The sequence below is a fragment of the Mastigoproctus giganteus genome, chromosome 3 (assembly GCF_048544385.1).
Source record: "Mastigoproctus giganteus isolate SK-2022 chromosome 3, ASM4854438v1, whole genome shotgun sequence".
NCBI classification, from domain to species: Eukaryota; Metazoa; Arthropoda; class Arachnida; order Uropygi; family Thelyphonidae; genus Mastigoproctus; species Mastigoproctus giganteus.
The window spans coordinates 254219586-254236233 of NC_143577.1; the positions used below are offsets into that span (position 1 = coordinate 254219586).

At 36.9% G+C, this 16648-nt stretch overlaps 1 protein-coding gene across 2 annotated transcripts in view; it reads left to right on the forward strand.

Annotated features, from left to right (window-relative positions):
* psidin (phagocyte signaling impaired) overlaps positions 1-16648 on the forward strand; it is a 513704-nt gene that overhangs the window by 139027 nt on the left and 358029 nt on the right. For both annotated transcript variants that reach the window (XM_090371034.1, XM_090371035.1), the window contains exon 8: positions 12610-12693. In XM_090371034.1, coding sequence (XP_090227160.1) covers positions 12610-12693 — 84 coding nt within the window. The remainder of the gene's footprint in view (positions 1-12609; positions 12694-16648) is intronic.

A 16648-nucleotide genomic window follows, 5' to 3' on the forward strand; every position in this document is an offset into this window, starting at 1 on the left:
GTATAAGCAGTTCAAAGATGGACGTGAGAATGTTTATGATGATCCAAGAAGTGGGCATCCTCTCAAAATGAGAACAAAGTTGCAGAAGTTCAGGAAATTGTGACAGGAGATCATTTGACTCAGAAGGATGGCTGATGAGTTGGATATGAATAAGAAGACGATTCATCAGATTTTGCATGAAGGTTTAGGGAAAAGGAAGTCTGTGCAAAATTTGTGCCTCGCTGCCTGTTAGATAAGAAGCAGCAGTGAAGAATGTCATCATTCAAATTACCTTCATCTAAACTTGTCAAGACAATCCTAATTTCCTTGACGGTATTGTCACTGGAGATGAGTGTTTGGTGTTTCAATATGACCCAGATATGAAGCGTTGAGCATGTAGTGTACTTCAAAATCGTCATCAAGGCCCAAAGAGTTTTGTTTACAGAAGACCAGTATCAAAAAGATGCTGATTAGGTTTTTCATCAAACAAATCACAAGGAATTTGTACCTGAAGGGGGAGGGAGGGAGGAAGGGAGGGGGAGGGAGAGAGAGAGAGAGAGAGAGAGAGAGAGAGAGAGAGAGAGAGAGAGAGAGAGAGAGAGAGAGAGAGAGAGAGAGAGACTTTGCTGCTTTCTATGTACATGTGCCTCAGATTATTGAAGTGCATTTCCCAGGTGAAGCCACCATTGTGAGAAAAAAGCTGCTGTTCCTTGCTGCACAATGATGCCCCCGCTCATTCCATACTTGTTGTGAAGACATTTATAACCAAACATTGTATTCTAGAGGTCAGTCATCCACTCTCTTCCTCAAATCTAGCACCAGTGGATTCCTCTTTACAAGATGAAAACTGCTCTTAAAGGAAAGATTTCAGGATGTTGAGGACATAAAGAAAAACTTAACTGCCAAACTGAACATCATCTGTTTGGATGCCTTTGCTGACTCTTTTCAGAAACTTTTAGAACAGTGTAATAAGTGCATTCAATCAGGTGGCGATTACTTTGAATAAAAATAAAACCTTTTTTGAACTTCTTCACTTTGTATTCTTTTCATTGTACCAGTATGGGAACGTTATTGTTACGCCTCATGCATACCGCCTAAAAGAGAGTTTGACTCAGAAGATTATGGTCATTCAAAATGCATACACAGGTTATGATCTATTTTTTTGCCAAAGACACTTTATTTTGGAAGTTCCCATTCTTGTACTTTACTTTACTGTACATTCCTGTAGTTTACTATGCTGTGCAGTGCAATGTTTACCGCACTTTTCCATGTATAATAGTATGCAAAATAGTATGAAGTTCAGTTAGCCGCCATAGTAATGAATATTTTTGCCTATTTAATGATTCTACTGTCATATTTTGATGCTTGAAAAAGCTACCAATATTGAAGATATGGCCTTATTTGGCAATATGGCTTTAGTTGCTAATGCTCCTAAAAACAAAAAAAAAAAAAAAAAAAAGATATCCATGTCTGTTTTGGAAGTCATGAGACCATGAAGAGACACTGCAGCATATTAGCCTTCCCGACAAATGGTGCTCCTCCAAATCATTACAGAGCTACCACCTGCTTGAACTGCAGAGGTAATCTTTATTGTATACAAAAGTGATATATACAACATATCCTTCACAGCAGCAATGCCAGGGGTTAATATAACACATTCTGGGTTAATAACACATTCTGCTTAATAACACATTCTGGATATCCTGTATCCAAAATGTGTTAACTCTGCAGTTTAAGCAGGTGATTGGCAATGTGTTATTAAGCCTGAGGCCTTTGTAGCCTGGTGGTCAGTAGCGGGACTGCAGTAGTGCATGCCCCTTGAGTAGTACTTGAGCCCCAGTACTACTTTGAGTAGTAAGGTAAAAAAAAAGGTGAAGTGCAGCCATTATCAATCCACTGCAGGATGGAAGCCTCCTCCTCAACAATTCATGTTGAGGGAAATGGACCATAATCTGCCACACTGGTCCAATGCGGGTTGGCAGATCGACCGTATTTAGCAGTCAGGGACTCGAACCCCAGTCTACTCAAGGAGCATGTGCTACTGCACTCCCGCTCCTGACTGCTCAGCTAGAGTAGTACTGGGGTTCAAGCCCCTGACTGCTAAATACGGCCGATCTGCCAACCCGCATTGGACCAGTGTGGCAGATTATGGTCCATTTCCCTCAACATGAATTGTTGAGGAGGCTTCCATCCTGCAGTGGATTGATAATGGCTGCAGTTTACTTTTTTTTTTTTTTTTTTTTTTATATATATATATATATATATATATATATATATTTAGCCTGTACAAAAAAAAGTTACTGCTACTGTTAAGATGATATTAGGCACCTTGGCTTCTTCATGTTCCAGCAAGCAAAGATGGGTGAAATTTTAACACAGTTCATGTCCTGAAAACCTATGCCAATTTTAATCTAAAGTTCAAATATTTCAGGCTTTTATCTGCAAAAATAGGTTGTAATGAATATCTTGAAGCCAAATTCCAAATCAGATCACCATAATTGAATAAAAGAAGAAATAATAGGAATGACTTAATAATAGTATTCTGGTTGGTAATTAATATTAATAGTGTTTTGTGTCTTAACAGCCGTTCTCCCCATCTCCTCTAGTATTAGTAGTGGCAAACGATGCAAGAAAGCAAGCTTATAGAGAAAGAGAGAAAAAAAACCATCCTGCCCACCTAACCCATCCATTCTCTCCAAGAATTTGTCTAGTTTTTCCTTGTATTTATTCAAAGTACCCACTTCCATAAAAACAGATGAAAGTTTCTTCTAGCAATCAACTACCCACTGGTTGAAGGCACATTTCTGCACATCTGCCCTGAAATCATCCTTCCTCAATTTTTAACTGGAGCCTATCTCGGTAAGACTACCCTTTCATTCCCTTCACCATCTTGCCCTTCTCTGTATCCATTCCAGAATGAACTACATCCTTCCTAAAATGAGACCTCCAGATCTGTATATAGTACTTAAGAATCAGCCTATCCATGGCTTTGTACAAAGAGATAATTACCTCCTTATCCAGGCGCCTCCGTAGCCAGGTGGGAAGGAGCAGCAGTGCATAGCACACGCTTCTTGATTAGACTGGGGTTCGAGCCCATCACCACCAAATACGGAGGATGCGGAAAGGTCAGGGAATGACCACCGCATATCCCGGAGCAATATGGCCTTAGTTGCTAATGCTCCTAAAAACCAAATAACAAACAAATAACCTCCTTATCCCTGCAAACAAAGTTACTGTATATCATCGACAAAATCCCCATGAGCTGTCCAGGCAGCTTGTCTGCACTGTTCAAAGAACTTCATATGTGACTGCACAATTACCCCCAGGTCTTTTCATTTTCAACTACAGTGCATGTAGTACTACACAGTTGGTATGTTAATCTGGGATTACTGCTACTCATATGTGGTTCCTTCCATTTGTCATTCAATGTTAAACTTCAGCTGCCATTTCTCAGCCCATCAGCCTAATCTTTTTAGATCTTGTTGCAGTAGCTTATCTTGATAACTCCCGTTAACCGTCCTTCCAACCTTTGTATTATCTGCAAACTTAGACATTAAGCCTGCTATATCTTCATCAATATCATTAATAAATACTGAAAACAACAGTGGGCTCAGCACTGAACTCTTATGGACTCCACTAATAATAATAGCCCACAAAGAGCAGTGCCCATTGATAACCACTCTCTCTTCTCCCACTCAACCATCATCCATAGCAGTCTATTCATAGCAGTACTTTGGCTTTAATGATGCATTGCTCCAGTTTGTACAGCAGCCTTTTATGTACAACAGCATCAAAAGCCTTCCAGAAATTCAAGTATATGATATCAGAATTATTTTTTGCATCCAGTTCCTTTGTTACTGTATCATAGTATCCAATAAAATTGGTCCGACAAGACCACCTCTTAAAAAAATCCATGCTGTGACTGGTATTATCGCATTCCTACCTAGATGATCCTGCATTATTTCTTTAACCAGTGAAGCCATTATTTTTTCTGAAACATGTTAAACTAACAGGTCTGTAATTACTCATGTCACCTTTTAACTCCGTTTGTGAACTTGGAATACGTTCACACATCTCCAGTTCACGGGAACCTCCTCTGAATCCATGGATGCTCTCATAACTATTTGCTTACCTCTTCTACATCCTCCTTTAATATAACTGGATATATCCCATCCACCCTGGGTGCCTCTTTTAAGTTTAACTTCAACAATTTCTCCTCCACTTTCCTCTCAAGTATTAGAAAATCATTCGGTTCTTTGCCAGAATTTGACTCGCTTCTGGAATTTCCATCTGTAAAAAATTCCTCATGTAAATGTAGGAGAAAAATACCCATTCAGTTTACCTGCCACCTGAGCAGGATCAATTAGTTAATCCACTCATATGTGAATCAGTAAATCAACACTTACCTTCTACTATTAACTAAGTAAAGAAGTCTTTTTTGATTTTTTTGCATTCTTTGCCAAAGATATCTCCTAATCTATCACTTGCAATTTTATTCGCTGCCACAAGTCTTATCAGTTCCTCTGACATCTGTGTAATATTTGACTTCATTTTCTCAAAATTTTATGTTGATCTCATTCTCAAAAAGTTTGGGAATCTTGCTATTATAGTCCCCTATTAACTTTCCACAAGCAGGGATTTTTTTTTTAACCATTCAATGAACTTTGTAATGAATACTTTGTTTTTTAACAGCAGGGCACATTACTAGAGATAATGAGTGAATGGCATGTCAGCCATAGGTTATTTTTTGATGATTCAGGTTAACAGTTTTTGACAGATGAGTAAATAGTTTCATCATAAAACACTAATTAGAATCAGAGAGAAATTTTAATATGAAGTGGGTATATCATGATGAATACAGGCAGTTCCCACTTTACGAGTTTTCACCTTGAGTTTGCGGGGTTTACGAGGGTTTTTTTTTTTTTTTTTTCAAGTATCAACAAAATCAAAAATATGAAGATTAATTGCAAAAAAATGATTGTTAAACATTCATAAATCCCACATTTCAAACCACGCGTGTAGCTATACAATATAGTGCACCCCCACTTTACAATATTAATCCATTCCAGAGAGACCATCGCATCATGAAAATATAATGGGAACCCAATAACACATTGTTTTTTAGTTATTCATTCCAAGACCTCAGAAGTTGAAATTTTCGCTGTATAACTAAGGTATTTATCTCTCTCTCTAAAAGGGCATTTTATAATGTAAATTGTATTAGTTACAAATTCAAATCTTTAAAATGCACTGCACTTTCATTGTTATCATATGCTTCCGTTATAAGAATCAATTTTGAACACCTTTATGATATTTTTCTAAAACACATTTCTGTAGGTCACTATCGTAAAAAATAAAAACAATTTATACTTTCCGGTTTATTGGGCTTTTCTGGTAGTGCAAGCAGCTATAAACGGGTAGTAAACTCGATGTTGTTTCATTTGTGTAAATACCGATAGCTGGAATTGTGTGGGTTTTTAAGTTATTAGGGTGAAATGTGTTTTCCCTTCACTTGCAATCTTCAGTCATATAAAAAACATAAATAAATTTTCAGAATCTTCTCTTCATTTTTTTTTAAAGCTTTGTAAACTTGTTACTCCGCACGTATCGTGTTAGTTTCAATCTGACTTGCGCGTATCGTGTTAGTTAGTTGCAATTTGTACATGCCGTTAAAAAATGCTTATGCATGCTATTGTGAAATTTATAAAGAAAAGAGAAGATTATCTTGGAAACAAACGCCTCTTGAAGCATTTCTGAAGAAGACTCCTCCTTGTGTAACAAACTAATAACGAGTGCCAACCCAACAATGTGCACACTCAACAAGTGTGCATTTAGTCGATGAAGAAGAATAAACATTCTTCAACATTTTTTAAGTCATAAATAATTTCTTTAAATTATAATTTACTTGATTTTTCAGGCTGTTTTCATTTCTTTGGATAAATCAATCATTGTTTAATCATAAACTAATTAGCTAACTAATTTTGTTGTTGAGAACGTAACCCCGATTTTTAACATTGTCTATGGGAAATAAATTCCCGCTTTACAAGTTTTCAATTTACGAGCGCACGCTAGGAATGAATTAATTCGAAAAGTCCGGAACTACCTGTGTATACCATGGTAAGTAATGTTTACTGAATTGTAAGCATCGTAAGGGTAATCAGTAGTGTTGCACCATTTCACAGCATATTTGGAGTATATTTCTGGTTAGGAGATTTGCAGTAGTGACTGTGTATTAACTCTTCTTAACAGCATTTTCTTTACTCACTTCATCAGCAGTCATGTGTGTTTGTTTTTGCAACTATTGTTGTACTTATGTTAGAGTTATTTAATCTGGATAAAATTGGAGAAGTATGACTGTTGTAAAATGAAGTTAAGTAAAATTAACTAATGCTACAGGTATCTTTAACAATATCAGTATTTTACAAGTATTTCCTTCTTACATAAATATAGCCACTTTTTCTTTACTAGCAAAAATTTTTGAAATTCCTCTGCAACAATTTTTGAGTATAATTTCGGATTCATTATGTGCCTTTTCTTTTTGTAGGCTAAAATGGCTTTATATTGTAACTGAGAAATTGAATGGTTAATAATTTGCAAGTAATATGCATGTTGCTTATTGCTTAGCATATCATCATTGATGTTAGAAAGCCTCCTATGTGACCCAAAATGTGTTCTTGACATTTTTGTTATCACTGGATTCAGATTTTTTTTTTGCTGCATAACATGGTGAATACCTCCTATGTGGGAAAATGTCTGAAAATTTCAGGAGATATTCACCATGTTATGCAGCAAAAAAAATTCTGAATCCGGTGATAACAAAATGTCAAGAACACATTTTGGGTCACATAGGTTTTATGTGACCCAAAATGCGTAGTTAAAACATATTTTTTAGAATTTTTGCCATATATTCTTGAAGATATTCCGCAAGATATCTCTTTGTGCATTTATATGCTTATAAAAATGTCTATTAGCTGTTGTGTGTGTGCTCCTGCCTCCTCGTGGTGGGGCCGGTAGCCTGGGTGGTAAAGACAAACCCCCAGGGCCAAAAGGAGCCATCATGGATAAAAATTCTTATCCATCCTTAGAGCGTTCAAGCTCAAGAGCAGAAAATTACATTGACCATGACTCAAATCACAACTTAGGAAATAATACAAAAAGACAAAACTGATAGGATGGAGCAACCCTGTCCTAATTTTTCATTCCCTCTCTAGTCAGCCTATGAGTAAACTCTTTCTTTGTGATTCAAAAACATCTGGAAAGTATTGCAGGATCTCTTAAGACTTAAGAGGCTGCAATTAAAGAGACCTATTAGTGGAAACTACTAACCACAGACATTCGGAGAAACTTTTGCAGCTTCTAATTTTGCTGGTATTCCAGTAAAAATATCTCCTCACGCAACCCTAAATTCATCTAAAAGGTGTTATCCAGTTGGGATCTACTAAATGTCAGCGAGGAAGAAATAACCCAAGAGCTGCAGGGACAAAATGTAATTGACGCAAAACATATGACTAAAAAAGACAGCCAACTTATGCCTACCAGAAATATTATACTCACTGTCAGTACCCATAACTTACCCGCCTCTGTAAAAGCAGGTTATTTACTTTGCCACATTTGCCCATATATTCCCAACCCTTTAAGATGCTATAAATGCCAGAATTATGGCCATTCGCAAACCGTATGCAGAGGAGTTCTGGTCTACCCCAATCAGTGGGTCCTCAGAACACAATCAAAGTGACTGTTCAGCTACAAAAATGATGTGCGCTAACTGCAAAGGTGACCACCCTGTATATTCCAAAACTTGTGAAAAATGGAAAATTGAGAAAAAAATAGTAAAATACAAGGTCAAGAATAAAGTCAGCTACCAAGAAGCAAGAAAACTAGTTACACCTACTATAAACAAAAATGTAGCCTATGCCAATGCAGTAAAAAAATATCAGGCAGTCTCCGTTCAAACTGATATCACAGTCACTACTAATAAATCAATTTCTGATTGGGCTAGGAATGTCCTCTCTGAGCTACAACTAACTGTACTCAAGCAACAATCCAAGACCACAGACCAAGCAAATAATACTCCTCTGACAATACTAGCGGCATCTCATCTCCTCCATGAGTGCTACTACATCTGATATTACAAATGCAATGAAAAATACCCAGGAAACAACCATGGATACAGATGGCACATCTATACAGGAAGATCCAATTTTAGAAATTCATGCTGAAGAAGAAAAAATGGACACTGGTCGGCCAGTTTTCTCAAAAAAAGATAAACCAAAATTAGAACTTCATAAGCTAGTCACCTTCAAAAAGCAGTCAGATACAGCTCCATCAATTAAACACAAATAATGAATTGTATTTTACAATGGAACTGCAGAGACTTCATTGCAACACAGATGATATCCATGATCTAATTAACCGATATTCTCTCTGGCGTCTCCGTAGCCAGGTGGGCAGAAGCAGCAGTGCGTAGCACACACACTTCTTGATTAGACCGGGGTTCGAGCCCGTGCCCACCAAATACGGAGGAGGCAGAAAGATCAGGGAATGACCACTGCATATCCCCGGAGCAATATGGCCTTAGTTGCTAATGCTCCTAAAAACCAAATAACAAACAAACAACCGATATTCTCCAGTTGCCCTTTATCTTCAGGAAACTTACCTAACCTCGCAAATTTCTCCTTCGATAAAGAATTATTGTCTTTATCGAAGAGATCGTAATACAGCAAATGCTGCCTGACGGTGTAGCAATCATGATAAATTCAAAGATCTCAACTAAGCATGTTCCACTTCAAACTGAAATAGAAACTTGCTGTTCGCATAATTCTTCATATTGCAATAACACTAGTCTCAATCTGCTTTACAGCCAAACCATACTTACTATTTAAAAGAACTTGAAGACCTCTTCATACAGATACCTCCACCTCTCTGTATATTAGGGGACTCTAATGGGCACCATCCTTTATGGGGCACTACTAAATTAGATAGACGGGGTCTACTCATTGAAAGTTTTTTAGAGACACTAAACCTTGCCATATTGAATACTGGCACGCACACTCACATTCAGCTCCCAACTGGACATACTTCAGCAATAGATCTCTCCATTTGTTCTCCAGTACTGGTCTCGACCATAGAGTGGTATGTTATAAATGACCCTATGGGCAGTGATCACTTCCTAATCATATGCAAGGTATTGATAGCACAAGCTCCTTTAGCTAAACCCTGCAGGAAATGGAAATTTGCCCAAGCAAATTGGGCAAAATTTCAGTCATCAATCTCTTCCGATGAGAAAATAAATCTATCTCCAGCTTATTGATGATGTGACACATCACATCGCATCTCCTAAATGTGGCCAAAGATACAATACCATTATCAAATCCCCCGGGCCGAAAGCATTATAATTATTGGCGGAATGAGGAATGCACAAAAGCAATAAAAGCAAAAAATAAAGCCTGGAATTTGTTTCGGCAATATCCAATCACAGCCAATCTGATAAATTATAGAAATTAAGGGCAAAAGCATGTTTCATACAAAGGCAGGCCAAAAAAAGAATCCTAAACCCATTTTACATCAACAATTAACAGAAACACTGACAGCAAATTAATTCGGCAAAAAATTAGACAGCTTTCTGGTTAGTTTCCAACCATACCTTCTCCAGTCCTCTCCTGGAATGGGCAAGATTTATCTAGTCGCTTGGATATAGCTAATGCTTTGGGCAATATTTTTGCTGAAGTCTCAACAACGTCAGCTTATACTACATCTTTCCAGCGAATTAAAACCAGTGGAGAACAGTATTGTATTAACTTCCGAACTGCCCTCATTCTGCTGTATAACAAACCTCTACAATATTCTGAACTTTTGCATGCCATTAAAACAGCTTATAATGGTGCCACCGGACCAGATGAGATCTAATATGGCATGCTGCAACATCTTGATTACAAAAGACCAGGAGGAGGCACAAAGTGCCTCCTCCTGGTCTTTTACAACTGTATTTTTTTAGAAAATGTTTATCCAGCTTCTTGGCACCACTCTATTGTTTTGGCATTCCTGAAGCCTGGAAAATCCACCCAACCCATAGCTATAGACCAATATTTCTCTCAAGCTGCTTCAGCAAAATCCTTGAAATTGTCCGCAGTAGACTCGTCTGGATCATTGAGTCACAACATCTAATGAGCCATAGTCAACATGGCTTTCGACAAAATAGTTATGCTTGGACCTCATGATCAAGGCTGAATTTGCCATTTGCAATGCCTTCGTTAAACACGAACATATAGTAATGGTTTCTGTTGATATAGAGAAGGCTTTTGACCCCATCTGACGGCATGGCATACTTAGTGATCTTTATTCTCTCGATCTACGGGGCAACTTTGCCATATTTGTTCAGAACTTTCTACACACTAGATCATTTCGAGTAAGATACCAAAATGACCTCTCTACAACTTTCATTCAGGAAGAAGGTGTTCCTCAGGGATCAGTACTAAGTGGCACTCTTTTTGCTCTTAGAATCGATTCCATCACTAAACAGCTTCCAAACACAGTTGAGACGTACCTTTATGCGGATGACCTTTCCATCTGCCATTCCCAAAACGTGAGATCTATTGAAAGGCAGTTTCAGATATCACTGAATAAAATACATCAATGGGCCAGCCTTAATGGCTATAGACTCTCACAACAGAAAACAGTTGCTATCCATTTTTGTAGACAACACAAACTTCATCTGGATTCTGAACTTCAAATTTCCCATGTCTCCATCCCAGCCACTACTAACATCAGATTTCTAGGATTAATCCTTGACCACAAATTAAACTTCTTAGACCATATTAAAAATGTACGTATTTCCTGTTTAAAAAAAGTTAAATATACTCAGAACTTTATCCGCCCTAATATGGGGTGCAGATTTCACTTCCCTGCTTCGGTTATACAGGGCATTAATCAGATCCTGTCTCGATTATGGTGCTCCTGTCTGTGATTCTGCAAGTGCTTTGTGCTGGCTTGATCCAGTTCAGCACAATGTCATGAGCCCCCGTTAACTCTACATAGGAAAACACTGCTACTGAAGTATGCTGTCAAAATACAAAGTTGTGCCTCGCATCCAATTCAGTCATACCTATTCAATCCACCATTAGAAAACTACAGAAATAAGCCTAGTATAGTAAATCCAACTGGTCTTTGCCTTCTTGAACTGATGCAGGTTTGGAATGTTTCCATTCATTCTGTACAAAGGTAGTAACGTGCGCTCAACCACTGGACTTGCCCTCCTCTACCGATCTGTGACACTTACCTTTTTCCAGTGGGGAAAAAATCCACTTCAAGCATCACATTTGATGCTTGAAAAATACTTCAAGCATCAAATGTGAAACAACTTCATGCAGTTCACACTCACAGATATTTTGATTTTTCTCCAAGTTATACAGATGGCTCTAAATCTTACTCAAACATTGGAGCAGGAGCAGCGTTCCTAAATATACCACTATTTCAGCTTCCCTTCCACCTGAATTCAGTATCTTCTCAGCAGAATTATATACAATTAAACTAGCCTTAGAAAATCTCTGTTCTGACTGCTCATTAAAATTTGTTATCTATACTGATTCCCTCAGCTCAATTATGGCATTATGTGACTCCTCAGATAAAGTTTAGTCTGTTCTAAATGAAATTAGAAGATTATTACTGCAGATTGAAGAGTGCCACCAACTGATTACATTCTGGTGGATTCCGAAATTTCCGGGAATGAACTGGCTGATAAAGCTGCAAAAAATCCAGCTACCTTAGATTTAACCAATATCCCTGTTCCGGCATCAGACTATCCACAAATTATTCATGGTGCATGCCTAACAGAATGAACAGCACTCTGGCCCTCTCAGACAAATAAATAACTTTTTCAATTTAAACAGTATCCTAAAATTTTGCGTTCCAGTGTCCGTACATCAAGACGAGAAGAAATAGTCCTTTCAAGAGCAAGAATAGGTCATACTCATTTAACTCACCTTCATTTACTCACAGAAGATGATCCACCACAGTTTCCACATTGTTCTATAAATCTGACTGTTAAACACATTGTCATTGAATGCCCACACTATAAACAAGATAGAAATACAAACCTGCTGTCATTGGTTAACCTTCGGAAACCAATAACTCTAGAGAATGTCATTAGTGACAATGCAAATATTCCTGAATTTTTCAAATTTCTGAAACAAATTGGAGTCTTTAATCATTTCTGATTTCAGCCTTTTCTGACATTACAAGAATTTCTTATATATTCATATAATAACTGAGTAGGCACATAATAGCCAAAGCAGCTTATGTGTTATCAACCCCCCCCCCCCCCCACAACAACAACAACAATTAGTTGTGATGATGATTTCATTGTAACTCTGAGAAACTGAATTGCTAATAATTTGCAGTAAGTAATACCACTACTTATCGCTTAGCATTTGTGTAATTAAAAAATATTGGAGGATTTTTGGGAATATATGGAATTAGACCTATTGTTGCCAAAATAATTATGATTATAAGAAAGCTTTTTTGGTTTATTTCAAAGTTTTTTTTGCTGATTAATTTAATAAGCCAAATGAAAAGAAAAAAAAAAAAGTTAATTTTTCTTATAACTAAAACAGACAAATTCTGTTTTATTTGCAGACCAGATCAGTGGTCCTATTATGTGGAATATTTTAATTCTCTTTGTGAATTGGTTGATAGCAAGTGGCATTCTAATGATGAAAGGTATGCTATTTTCTTTTAATTTTTTGTTTATATTTATATGATTGACTGTTTAGGTTGCCATTTAAAATTATAGACACGTGGTGTTAGACAATAGGTTCATTTATTTTTAACCATTAACTGGTAAAGTATTGTCTGTGAGACTGTAAGATTCCATTCTTAACCCTCATATGCTATCTCCTTTAAATTGATTGGTGTTTTATTTTCTTTCAAGTTGGGATGTGATCTGAGTATCTCTCAGGATGTTGGGAGGACCTTCAGGATATTAGTATTAGTAATGACAAATTATACAAGAAAGCAGGCTTATAGAGCATCAACCAAAAAAAAAAAAAAACCCCTACACACTTCACCTATCCATACTCTCCAATTCTTATTTGGATATTACATAAAACCAGAGACTGACAGTCACATGTATGAAAGTTTATTAGAAGAAAAGATGACAACGAAGCATAAAATGATATTAGAAGAAATGATGCAAATATGTACTTTTGTTTGAAATGCCCCCGATCTGGCATAATGAAATCTATTAACACAAAATTCTGTTTCTAACCAGGAATAAACTAAATGATTTGAATTTCTCATTTTTAATCAATGATCCATGGTTGATAAACACTTTTGGATGATAGATTTCTTTGTTGGCAGTTGGAGGCCATGTCAGATAACACAGACTTAGGAAAATTTTATTTGAGGTCAGTAGTGGAATGAATGTTTTTCAAGTTGCACATAAGTAAAAAATTAAGTAATGTTGCAAAAAGGCTGAGAATTAAAACTAGGGCAAGTGTTTGTTCTGCTGAACATTCTAGGCATGTTTGTAAGTAGGCCTGTTTGGATTACTGGTAATTTATTCATTTGCAACATTTTCATGGTGCAGTTTACATAACTATTACTTTCAGTTTTCCAGGAACATAGCCCTTCCCAATTATTATTTTTTTTTTTTTTAGGAAAACCCCAAATGTGAAAGGTATTTGAATCTATATTACTTAATACCATGCTTGAGTTGAAAGCTGAGAAGACAGAAGATACTTGTTGACATTATATATGAACTTCAGCAGATTACAATATTTGGACATTACATGTGAAGGAAGATTGTTGAAGAGAACAGATGTAGAAAGGTTTAATGAGGAAGTGCAAAAGTTAGTTCTGTGAGTTTTGGTTTGGATGGTAAATGGATGCTAGCTGGTTGGGTCACATGTTTGGGCTTTGGAAAAGACTGGTAATTAGAGTGTGGGATGCCAATTCAGAAAAAAATAGTGCCCATGGAAGTATCAAGAAAAGGCATGCAACTAAAACTGAACATGTAGTATGAGACAAAGTGGAGGGTCTCCATAAGAGATGGGTCATTACTTAACCTGATGTCTCTCTCTCGAATGGAGTCTGTACACTTCAGAGAGGTTTTGGGGGCACTATTCCAGATGTGAGAACAATATTCCACAGTAGGGAGGATTTGAGATTTATACAGAGTGAGTAGTTTTTCAGAATAAAAGTAATGCTGAGAGGTGAAAAAGAAAACTTTTTCATTTGATGTAGACGAAGCAGTATACCAAATAAAGATGGTTATAACTGCATACATATTGAATTAATTACCAAGGATAGCCAGATTTTTGATGCCATAGTTCACACTGAGCCTTGCCATGCTTTCTTATGACAGTGTGCAGGCTCAAACCTGCAGCTTCTTTACTTGTGACTGTGCATGCTGACCACTTGATCACAGCCTGCCCAAGCATAGGAGTAATGGACTTTTTTTTTTTAACATTATGTAGTGTGGTGTAATGGATGCATGTTCATATATGGGAAGAGTCGAAAATTGTGGTAGGAAACCAGGGGGGAATCAAGAGCAGAAAAATTCTAAGAGGGACATTCCAGTAATAGGCACCTCTGCTGTGATAGGAAAAGAAAGGTCCGGCTAGGGACAAACCCCTTCCAAAGGAACGAATGGTGCTGTTAAAAGAAAAACAGAGAAAGGTGTGTATGACAATTTGACAATCTGTTCAACTCATGAGTGTGACATTTGAACAATAAGAATAACTTCTAAGTGTAGTTCCCTAGTAAGTAAGGAGATAAATGTTAATTGAAGTTGGGTGTATAGCTAGAAACTTTATACGAAAATTTTCATGTAGTGAGTTTGGTTTTAAATGTGAAACAACTTACTGATTGTAATATGAACACACCTATAGAGTTTTCTAATTGGCTGTAAGGAACTGGATAGAGAAAGGACTGACTGATTTTTGATTAATTGAACAAGCTGCAGTGTTTAATTAAGAGTTTTCATCGGTGGATGAGGAGAGTGAATTGCCTAGTAAAAATTTGAAATGAAGGAATTAATGATTTGTAGTAATTACTTAATATGTAGATACCTTGTCTTATTAAAGGTTTTGTTAGTTATTTTGTGTCCTTTAAATTGTTCATAAATTACATATCCATTTTGTCCAAGGAACAAATTTTTAAAGCTATGTACCCATCTTTATAACCAAGGTATCTAGAACCTCCTGATAAACATAGATATATACAGTCAGATAGCTTGTGGGTGCGGGTGCTATGGTTACAAAAATAATAAGAAAAGGAAAGCATACATGCAACCTTCCCCCCACAGTACTCTTTTAGTATTAGTACAGGAACTCCCCAACTTACATTATACTTGACTTATGCAAATTTGACTTTATGTAAGTTTTTGCCATCATCATCATCATCAGCCATTTTCAATCCACTGCAGGATGAAGGCCTCTCCAGCAACTTTCCAGTTCCTTCTGTTTTGAGCACTGGCCATCCATTTACTACTCAAAAACTCATGAATTTCATCTATCCATCTCCACCTTTGTCTTCCAGGTTTTCTTCTAGCTCCTCTTGGGTACCATTCTGTTATTTTCTTAGTCCATCTGTCATCATGTCTTCGAGCTATGTGTCCTGCCCAAGACCATTTTAGTTCTTTAGTTTTGATAAGAATGTCCTTTACTTGAGTTTGCTGCCTAATCCATGTGTTTCTCTTCTTATCTAACAGTCTGATTCCCAATATAATTCGTTCCATTCTTCGCTATGTAGTTCTTAGCTTCTCTTCCATTCTTTTGGTGAGTGCCCAAGTTTCACTTCCATAAGTCATGGTGGGGAGTATACATTGATTCATTATTTTACGTTTCAGACAAACTGGGATATTGCTCTTCAGTATGTGACTATATTTCCTGAATGCTATCCATCCAAAATTTATTCTTCTCTTGACTTCCAGCCATTTATCATTATTACAGCTAATAATTTGTCCCAGATAAGTATATGACTCCACCTTTTCAATTACTGCTCCTTCAATCATTATTTCCCTTTCCGTGGCATACTTGTTCATCATTACTTTTGTTTTAGCCATATTCATCTTTAGTCCAAAATCCTTACTAACTGTGCATAACTGATTAAGATTTTCCTCTAATTCTTTGGGATCGTGGCTTATAACCACAATGCATCTGCAAATCGTAAATGGTGTAGGTACTCTCCGTTCACATTGACTCCTTTCTGCGACCAGTCTAATCTTCTGAAAGCTTCCTCAAGGGCAGCAGTAAACAGCTTCGGAGATATTGTGTCTCCTTGTCGAACTCCTTTCTCAATTTTAAATTTGCTACTGTCTTTGTCTAGTCTAATAAAGGATGTAGCACTCTCATATATTTTCTTCAAAATCATAATATATGGAGTATCTATGCCTTGTCTTTCCAGTGCCCGAAACATTGCCTTATGCTGTATGGAGTCAAATTCCTTTTCATAATCCACAAATGCCAGGCATAATGGTGTTTTATATTCATTTGCTTTCTCCATTAGCTGTGATATTACGTGAAAGTGATCCATAGTTGAGAATCCTGTCCTAAAGCCAGCTTGCTCTTTCGGTTGATTCTTATCAAGTATTCTTTCTAATCTGTTAGTAATGACCCTTGTAAACAACTTGTAGATATGGGATAACAAGCTAATTGGTCTGTAATTTCCAATT